The following is a 9,936-nucleotide window of genomic DNA, read 5'->3' as shown; positions in this document are numbered from 1 at the left end:
CCTTGACTGGGCAACCTGTAGTAGGCCCCAACCACAAGGTGTCCTTTACTGGTCCAGTCCTTAATTTTTACCCACCAGCTCTCAACCTGTTTGTGGCTGTTTCTCAAAGGCAGCTCTTTGCAACCTCCCCCTCCCCTTGTAGCCCTCAGTTGCAGCATTCCAGTTCTTAAACAAGACTGTCCTTCTTGTTGGACAAAATGAGAAAATAAGAAAGCTACATTTTTAAGAAGAAAATATTAAAGTGTCTGGTTATTCTTTTTTTTTTTTTTTTTCTTTCCCTCCTTCCCAATGCTGTTGTGACTTTGCTGCTTGACTTTGCTGTTGTTTAAATACAAAATGACACAATCTCTCCAAGCATGTAAACTCCTATCTGCAAAGCTATGTCTTCACTAGCACGCTCATGACTGTTTTTATTCTTATTTTACGACCTCTGCAAGCTCCCCAAGAGCAGGCACAGCAACCATAGTTGTTTACCCCCCAGCATCAGCTAGACTGGCTTGTTTTCCCCACAATTCACAGTAGCTAAGTCCTGATGAAAAACAGATCGTAGGAATGACAGTGCTAATATGGAGATACATAATGTGGGCATTCAGAGATGCACACAGAACTGCAGCAATACTCATCTTTATTTAGCCTCTTATATACGAGTCATCTTCCACTGGCATTTCACCCTAATTGCCGGGAGTGTTTGTTGCCCAGGGTTTTACTGTCTCTCCAAGACAGTTGCTGCATACTTATGGCTAAAAGCCAGATCAGAGGAAGGATTTACATGACTACAATGGATTTTACACCAAAACCCAAGAGTGTAATCCACATATAGTCTTCTCAATTATTGTCTAGATAAGTTTGCTTACTAACTGGCTGATTCTCCTCTTGTTTTATATAAGCAGCCTCTTTGCCCAACTCTGGACTTTGGGTTCCACTTTGGGGGGTAGATATTTAAATGTTTGATCTGAAATCCAGGATAAATGATCAGAAATGCTTATATTTGTATTGGTATGTGTTCACTAGAGAGGCAAGTATTGCAGGCATGCAAGTGGCAGGAGTGAATTGATCCTCTTTGTCTCCTCATCAGAATTAAAAGTGAGCTGAAGCAGCTTTGAGAAGCCATGGCCAGCACTTCTGAGGGACCAGCAGCTTTGCAATGTGCACACTTCCAGTTTTGCAGCCTTTACAGTGTATCACACAAGGGACGCACCAGAGATGATGCATGCAGCAGAAATAAAAGTAGCAGAAATGCTCCTCAGCTCTAGTGTACTGTGAGCAGCCTACTGACAGCACAACGGGGAGGATTTCATAAATCAGCCCCTTGAACTGCTGTGACTCATGTCTATGGGATGTAGAGCTCCAAACTTCAGGCTAAACGTAGAAAGCAGCAAAAGAAATCTTTAGGTCACTTTGTCCTTACTTTCCAAATTATGCTTACTACATGTTTCCTCCGGAGATCTACAGCACAGAATCTAGCACATCAACATCACGTAAGCATTTCAATTAACCTAGATTCACAGTTTCGCTTCGGTCTTCCTGATGCATCCAAGAGACTACAAAACTACCTTATTAACGAAAGCCACCGTAGTTAGCTGGGGAAAATTATGTAACACATGAAATCAGAGAGGCAGAGGCAATGTCCTGCATTAACAGGACACACCCAGTCCTTGCACAGCCACTTTACTTTTATTTCACACCTCCTTTACCTGATCTGTTGGTATTTGTGATTTAGATTACTGACTTCTAGAGAGCAGAGGGCACCAAATAATATTTCTGCATTTATCTGCTAGCAGCCTATGCTGTTTGAAAGAGTGGGAAGCTATAATAAGGCATATTTGTCGGAGACATACATTTCTTCCCAATCAGAATCAGCAGATGTAGGCCTTCACCTACAAAGTTTACAAAATGAAGATATTTTCTTTAACATTTGCTTGATTACTTTGGTTTGCATTTAATTATACAGATGGCTGAGTGGTTTTGTAATTTTATAGCCGGCCTGTGCCAGGGATTGATGTGGTGGTGTCATTCTTACTGAGGGCTGGTTTGGAAATGCGTCGGTTTTGAAAAGCTGCTTGTATTTAAAGCTGCTAGTTGCAATTCAACAGAGGCTGTATCACAAAATAAATGAAAGAACATTAAAAAAAATGCTTTTTCTGTGTATGTACTTTGCATAACTAAAATATTTGCACCAAGACAACAGTGTAATCAGAAAATCAACAACAATGATGATTGTGGCTATTTAACTTTACAGCTCCCTTAAAACAAGTCCTCTTACATGTACATTTCCCAGATACAAAGTCATGTACCTTTCTTACTGTCTTCATTAACCCGAAATCAAGAAAAAAGGCTTAATTTTTAATCCAGAAGAAATAAATTTTTAATCCTTTGACTGATTAAACACTACCATCTGAAAAAAAGGAAAAATAAAAACAAACAAAATGTATATTCCTTTCCTTCCCTATTTCATATCTATGAATCTAAAAATAAAGCACCTGTTATGCTTGTGAAATCAATGTAGATCATTTTCTGGAGGCGGGATGACAATCTTTAGCTGTAACCTCTAATGTCCCAAGACCTTATTACCTGAAACACGGCCTCTCGCCTTGTTTCCATCACGACAACTGACTGCAATGTTCAAGCTGTCAGAGCAGTGTCCTGGGCTCCCAAAAGGGGAGGGCTGACAGCTGCACACCTTTGCCTCTGGCAGTTTGACATAGCTTACACTTGGCAGATTTCAAAGACTGTGTACATGCTTGGACTATTTTTTTTACTGTCCTTCCTACTTTGCTGTCACAATGATGAGGGTGGTGAGGCACTGGAACAGGCTGCCCAGAGAAGCTGTGGATGTCCCATCCCTGGAAGTGTTCAAGGTTGGGCTGGATGGGGCTTTAGGCAACCTGATCCAGTGAAGATCTCTCTGCCCATGCAGATGCACCAGATGATCTTTAAGTCCCTTTCAACCCAGATCATTCTTCGATTTTGTGATTAGAGTCAACTGATGCCTCTACACAGAGGTATTACGTGATATCATTGACAACTCATATGTAAAACCCAGACACAGAGCAGGGCCACAGGAGGTATTACATCTAATTTTCTCTGCATGGATGGTAGAGAGCGGGAGCCTAGGAAGAACACTCACAAAAGAAGCCAGCTGAAAGTGCTAAGAACAGAGCAGCCCCTTCTCCTAAAGCTGATGCACAGGTGAGTGGCTTGTCTCCTTTCTCCTCTTTTGCAATAGCTAGTAGGTAAAGCATGTCTGAGGTCCAGATTCAAATTCCTTGTCTTCCTGAGAGGCCGTGATCCCTCTGGAAGTACCCTGAAGGAACAATCTGGAATGGAATGGAATGGAATGGAATGGAATGGAATGGAATGGAATAGTTCAACTGGAAGGGACTTTCAAAGGTCATCGAGTCCAACTGCCTGACCACTTCAGAGATAACTAAAACATAAAGCATATTATTGAGGGCATTGTCCAAATGGTTCTCGAACACTGACAGGCATGGGACATCAACCACCCCCATAGGAAGCCTGTTTCAATGTTTAACCACCCTCACATCTGAAGCTGGTGACTCCTAATCCCCAGCCCTGTGGATTAAAAGTGTGTGACGCTCCTACAAGGGCTGTGCTGAGGGATTAAAAATTGCTTTGCATGAGGCTCTGAAGCTGATGAATGTCCGGCTTACCAGCTTCTTACAAATTTTCTTATAAACTTTCAGACTGTTCTGAAAATGGTCAACAACAAACTCATGAGTGCTTCAGGACACCTAAGAGATATTTGGATTTAGACACCTAAAGAGTTAAATGGAACCCCAGGGAGGAGAGAGAGAGAGAAGGTTCCAGCTGTGGATTCACATGCTTACAGCTGCAGCCTGCTTTCAGAGCACCCAGGGAGTCCTGGGCTTTGCCTTGCAAAACATGGTTAAGTAACAGTTGACAATTCACTGCAGCAGACTTCAGAACCATAGTGCATGGAATAAATAAAGCCAGTTCTTCCTTAAATGCTATCAGGGATAGGTGTTATCCTATGAGATATATGGTACTATAGACAGAAAAGGTAGCATTGCAAAAACACCACTCAAGGTGGTGTTATTTTTCTTTTAGGACACCCGTATCAATTTGTTCAGCATGTTAAAACAGTGTTTTCCCAAATACCAAGCCTACAAACTGAGAGCAGTATCTGACTTTCAAAGTGCTCTTTCTGTCACTTAATCATTTATAACCAGTAATAAAGATCTTGCTGTTAGAACTGAGCTGATGATTTTGTTGAGGATTTGTGTCGTACAAAGGAATTCAGCTGATGCTGCCATTGTAAATTTGTCTCTCTAACATTAACAGAGTAAAACTTGTTTCGTCAGTAAGCAACTATGTCCTGAAGGCTGGAGGAATAGATCTATTGGGCAAGAATTTCAAGAAGGGACTGTTTCTACACACTCACTTTTGAAGTTGCAATCGCTTTTTTTTTTTTTTTTTTTTTTTTTTGTATGCAAAAAGGGCTGTTATGCTTATTTAAGAATTTCTTTGCTACGGTCATTTAAACACTGCCCTAAACAATGTCTATAAATCATATGAGCTAGATAAAGTACAGATTAGTTTTGACAAACCTTATAGATTAAAAAAATGAGGAGAGATACACAGCTTGCCTACAGTCAACGGGAAACCGATATCTTCAAATCATCTGGTGCTTGACTCAAAGCTCACTGAAATCACCCCAAAGATTCCTGTTGACATTAACAAAACCCAGTGTGTTGATCACTGGAAACATGTTCTGCGCATTTGGTCTTTTGTCCCAACCTATTTAAATCTCATTAAAAAAAAAAAAAAAAAAAGATACACATTTTCTGCTCTGCTGGTTACAAGAAATTAGCCTACTCACTTGCAAGTAGGCCATATGGGAAGAAATTATGTTTAAGTAATTTAGAGCTTCTAACGGCTGAAGTGCTAGCTCATGTAACTTCACAATGCTACCAGCATCTACATCCTAATCCTGGTGGAAACCCTTGGACCTACATCTTTTATGTTGTTTCTGTGTAACATGCTTGAGCAAATGATGTGATTTTTTTTGGGTGCACGTTACAGCGAAGTGGGTCCTAATCAGTTTTGGGAGTGAGGTAGCCTTACAATACAAATAAAAGAGCATCTCCCAAGCATATTGTCACTGATTCCATCAGAAAACCCAAACTCCTGAAGGAATTTTTTTGCGATTTTTACCCAAGGCAGCCTGGCACTGAGGCTGGGGGCTACCAGGCACCCAGACCTGAATCCCCCTGGCACCGGGGGCTGCTGGGCTCCAGGGTCCTGACTCAGAACACAGCGGGGTGATCTCACTCCGAACCATGCGAGTGAGTCACGTATTTTTTTCTCTTTGAACTCTTCCTTTCAAGCCAAAGCATTTGCCCGTTTTCCTGACATCAGCCCGCTGCCATCCAGCTATCAGCAAGCCCACAGGGCAGCGCGGCCCTTTCCCCCTCTGCACGACACGAGCTCTGCCTGTTGGATGTTCGTGCACTGCGCCAGTAAGCACACAGAGACGGAATCCACACGAAAAGTTTTTAATTCTCAAAGTTTTCCTTTTTTTTTATTGTTTCCTCCGTTTGGGGACTACACCCCCCTTCCCCACCACACCCCGCAGCCCACCTCCTCCTCATCCCAACCCGTGTCCCCCCCATTTTTCTCTTCACACCCACCAAAAGCTCCGACCCCCACCCACCCCACTCCACATCCCCACAGCCTCCAGGCCCGGGGGTCCCCTCGTTGGGATCCCCCCCCCCCAAGGGACAAGGGGCAGCGGCGAGGAGCCCCCGGCCCCGCCGGGCCGGGGAGCGAGCTCCGAGCGCGGCGGCCGCCGGCAGCGCAGCCTTGTGGGTAATGGAGGCCGCCTCACGGGGCCGGGCCGGGGGCGGGCGCGGCGGCAGGGGAAGAAGGCGAGGAAGGGGCAGCGGCGGCCGCCTCAGCATGGACTGAGCGGGAGAGGGAGGCTCGGAGGGAGCGGGAGCGGCTCGGGGGGAGGCAGCCCCGGCGCTGAGCGGCGGGAGGAAGGGAGCCGCTGCGCCCCGCTTCGCCCTGCTTTATTCCCTTCCCTTCCCTTCCCTTCCCTTCCCTTCCCCTCCCGGCTTCCTTCATGGCCGGGCGGCCGCGGGGCGGCCCAACCGCGCCGCGCTAGGCCCCGGAGCGACCCCTCGGCGTCTCCTCCTCCTCCTCTTCCTCCTCCCCGGCAGCGCGAGGGGAGGCGTCCCGCCGCCGCTGGGCGAGCCCCGGCAGGATGAGCCAGCAGCAGCCGCAGCTTCAGCCCCAGCCCCAGCCCCAGCAGCAGCAGGCGGCGAAGATGTCGGCGGCCCCCCTCCCCGACCCGGCGGCGGGGATGCTCGAGGGCCGCCAGAGGAAGCTGGAGTCCATGATCCGCGACCCGCGCTCGCCGGTCAACGTGGAGAGCCTGCTGGTGAGGGGATGGCGGCGGGGAAGGAGGAGGGGGGGGGGGAACAAAGGCAGCGCCTCGGCAGGCGGGGAGGAAGGAAGGGAAGAGCTCCGGCATCCCGCAGGAGGCTGAGCGGGGCCGGGGAAGGCTCCTTCCCGGCCCGAAGGGGGATGTGGGCAGCGCGCTGGGCTTCAACACCGAGCTAAAGGCGGGGGGAGACGGGTGAGGGAAGCCCGGAGCGGCGGAGGGAGGCGGCTCCGCTTCCAGCATCGCTCCCACCCTTCCCTTTCGCGCCTGCCGAGCACAGGGAGCCAGGACCCGGCTTTGTGCGAGCCGCCACACCGCGCCGGGCTCGGCCGCCCGCTGCCCAAAGCAGCCCCTGGGGCAGGGGGCTCGCCTCACGCAGCCCTCAGCGGGCCCCTGGGGTCCCCTTCGCTTTCCAGCCCTTGGCCCCGTCTCCCGTGGCCAGCCGCGTTTGGCAGAGTAAGTCCGTGAAGCTGACTTTCCCCTCGCAAGAAATCCGTGCCCTCAGGAAGGAGTGGGAAGGGAGCTAGGCTTCCCCATTGAAAACATCTCAACCCTGGAAAAAGGCCGTGAGAGCCGCCCCGCTTTATTTTCGTCAATATATTTTTTTTAAACCGAAGCTCTGGGTCTTCAGGCCTGATATTTCCACTCTTTCCCAAGATTTCCAGTGTGTCCCAGTGAAGAGGAACAGAAAAGGGGGAAAGAATCGCAGCCTTTCCAAGAGTTGCTTAAGGCACTTACACTGAGCCTCTCTCTCTTTTTTTTTTTTTTTTTTCCCCCTCTTTCAAATGACTCAGTTCTGTTTGGCCAAAAAGACAGGAACTGACTGAACAGTATGTATGCCTGTGCTGTGTGGAGAGTATAGGAATTTCCTATAACATCTGAAAAATGTCGTTCTCAAGGCTTCAGTGCCGCATTATTCCTCTCGGAGACGTTCAGAGGCGTAACGAGGCATATTACCCATAGCAGTCAATGAAGGGGAGTGGGAAGCAGTGCAACATATCTAGCTAGATTCAGATAAGTTCTGGCCTAGGCCAAAGCAAAGAGAGCTGCCTCTGGGCTTCGCTCCCAGCGTTTTCACATTGGTATTTTGCTAGGAAAACTTTGACCTGTGGCCAAAAAAGAGCAGTTTAAAAATAGTACAGTCGTTCTGAAAAATGCATCAGGTTAACGTTTAACCCCAGCAGACTTTTTCACACTCTGCTTTTATACTCAATGGAGTGTTACTTTTATTCTCTTGCCTCCCATGCTGTGGACATGGATGAGATACGCTAAAAACTGTGTATGTTTCTGAAAAGGAAATCTAATTGCAAAAGCTAGGCTGCTTTGCACATTTTTTTTAAAGATACCTTTTGTAATTTTATAGTATAGACCGGTTCATGTCATACATTGGACAAATCAGTAAACCGTGGAGGCATCCTAACTGGATTGTAAATGCATATTTTTGTAGCAAAGGCTATCAGTTTATTCTCTGCAGAGAGGGTGCAGAGAGGGTCTCTAAGTATTGTTTAAATAATTAACAGCAAGGAAAATATAACATTAACGAATCAAGTTTCCTAGTTTTGCATTCTGCATGCCTGTGTGTGAAATAATGAATTGGTTAGGCTTTTTTATTGACCTTATGAAATTTGCAGTGGATTTCCTGTAAAAGCCTTTGGGGCTTTGGTATTGTTGCTTTATGCTATTTGACATTAATTTTGTATCGGTGTTTTGTTAGGCTGACTATTGCAATCCAAATATGAAAAAATCATATTCAAATTGCAACACTGACTTGTTTGGTAAACAGCTCACTTTCAGTGTAAATTATCATAAGTGGAAATGTGTTTTCATTTAGAAGTAGAAATACAGCAACAGAAACTAAGAGTCAGGGAAAAGGTCTTAAAAAGACTGGCTGGAATGCTACTATTTCATCCTCCAAAAATAACATAACCAAAACTAAAAATGTGGAATGGAATTCAAAATGGAATTCATTTCCTTACGCTGTAAAAAGTCATAAACAGCTGCTATTCTGCGTTTTGTGTGCGTGTTTTATTTTTGGGAAGCTGTAAAAAGCAAAAAAGTAACTGTTAATCTACAACACATGCTGCAAATTTGAACAAAGTGAACAGCAGAGGTAATAAGCTGTCTGTCTCTAGATATCAGTTCCGTTGCCTATCAGGAGCTAATTTATGCGGTGGCTGCAAACGAGGAGGTTTTCTTTGTGTACCTTCCTCACCACATCGTCTGCTTCAACAGCAGCATCGATGAGGCCAGATAGCTGATTATTTCCCTCCACCCCTGTATGGCTCAGAGACCATTAGATTTTTCTAATATGGCCACTGCTATATTATATGACTTAATACTTCGCTATTTTGCCTGTATTAAGCATAATCATTTGTGATTGAATAAGATTTATATTTGGAGAAGACACATAGCCTTAATTCAGAGCTCATCATTTAGTTTGTCATGGTAGCTAACTTGTGAGGGCAGAATTATTGAAATATGTGGTGTGCTTATCACCATCCTTTTCCTGCTAAATTTAAAAAAAAAAAAAAAAAGAAAAAAAAAAGGTTACCATAGAGAACTTATTAAGGTGGTTCAGATGCACAGCCTGTGCTGCACTTGGTGGATTCTTCTGGTTTTGGTCTGATAAAGAGTTGAAAATGAAAACGGCAGCACTAGAGCTGTGTACACGATGCCATTGTAGGCTCAGGGTAGAACCTCTACAAAGGAAAGTGGTTTCTGCAGCCTTATTTAGACATCTGGTGACTGTTCCTTCACCCATTGTAATGTGCTGAAAGCCTGTGTTGCCTGTCCGAAGATAAATAAGCTTTTTGTTACACCTCTGTGATACAGTCTTACTCTTTTTGGTCCTGTAGCAGCAGTTAGGAAAACCTTTTTGGTGTATCACGATCAGATTGTGCAGGTCTGGTCGTAAAACTGCTGTATTGGTGTGACTGGCTCCTCTGCCAGTTTGTGTCATCTGCTAATTCTGTGAGGTGACACCTTTATGTGTGCTGCATGTACACATTGATGATCGTGTTCAATGGCATTTGACCTTGGGTGATCTATAAGAAACCCTACTATAAATACAGCCCTACTGAATGATTCTGAGCTGCCAGCTACGTTGAAGAAGAGCTTAACAGTCCTCAACTACATGTGCTTCTTTATTTATCTGTGCTGTAGGTAGAGCATATATGCAAATGGAACTGTTTTATATGGTATCGAATATGTGTTATTTAAGGGCGCGCTGATAAGTGTTATCTGAAGACTGAATGTTCTCCAGAAGGAGAGCAGACAGGTCAATGTGCGCTGTGCACAACTAACCCAGACTTCCCTTTCCTTGCCCCGTGTCACTGTGTGACTTCAGCACGTGCTGGACTCCAGCACAGAATTTCAGGGTGGTGACGAGCAGCTCCCATAAATCTTACTGGCCTCCTCCCCGCTGGGTGTACGCGCTGCAGGCTGTGATCGAGGGCAGTTGGGGAGAGAAAGGAGTTTGCAGCTGCCTTTTGCTTTGTGCAGTGCGAGCC

General features: G+C 45.8%; 1 protein-coding gene across 3 annotated transcripts in view; it reads left to right on the top strand.

The window, feature by feature from the left end:
* The first annotated feature begins 5,908 nt into the window (after positions 1–5,908).
* The window catches only part of ROCK2 (Rho associated coiled-coil containing protein kinase 2), a 103,013-nt gene continuing 98,985 nt past the window's right edge, over positions 5,909–9,936 (top strand). For all 3 annotated transcript variants that reach the window (XM_084284716.1, XM_084284715.1, XM_084284714.1), the window contains exon 1: positions 5,909–6,424. In XM_084284716.1, coding sequence (XP_084140842.1) covers positions 6,248–6,424 — 177 coding nt within the window. In that variant the 5' untranslated portion in view covers positions 5,909–6,247. The remainder of the gene's footprint in view (positions 6,425–9,936) is intronic.

This window comes from Netta rufina (genome assembly GCF_964035555.1).
Source record: "Netta rufina genome assembly, chromosome: 3".
Lineage (NCBI taxonomy): Eukaryota > Metazoa > Chordata > Aves > Anseriformes > Anatidae > Netta > Netta rufina.
Note: the sequence above shows the minus strand (reverse complement) of the source record. Positions and strands in the feature narration are given on the sequence as shown.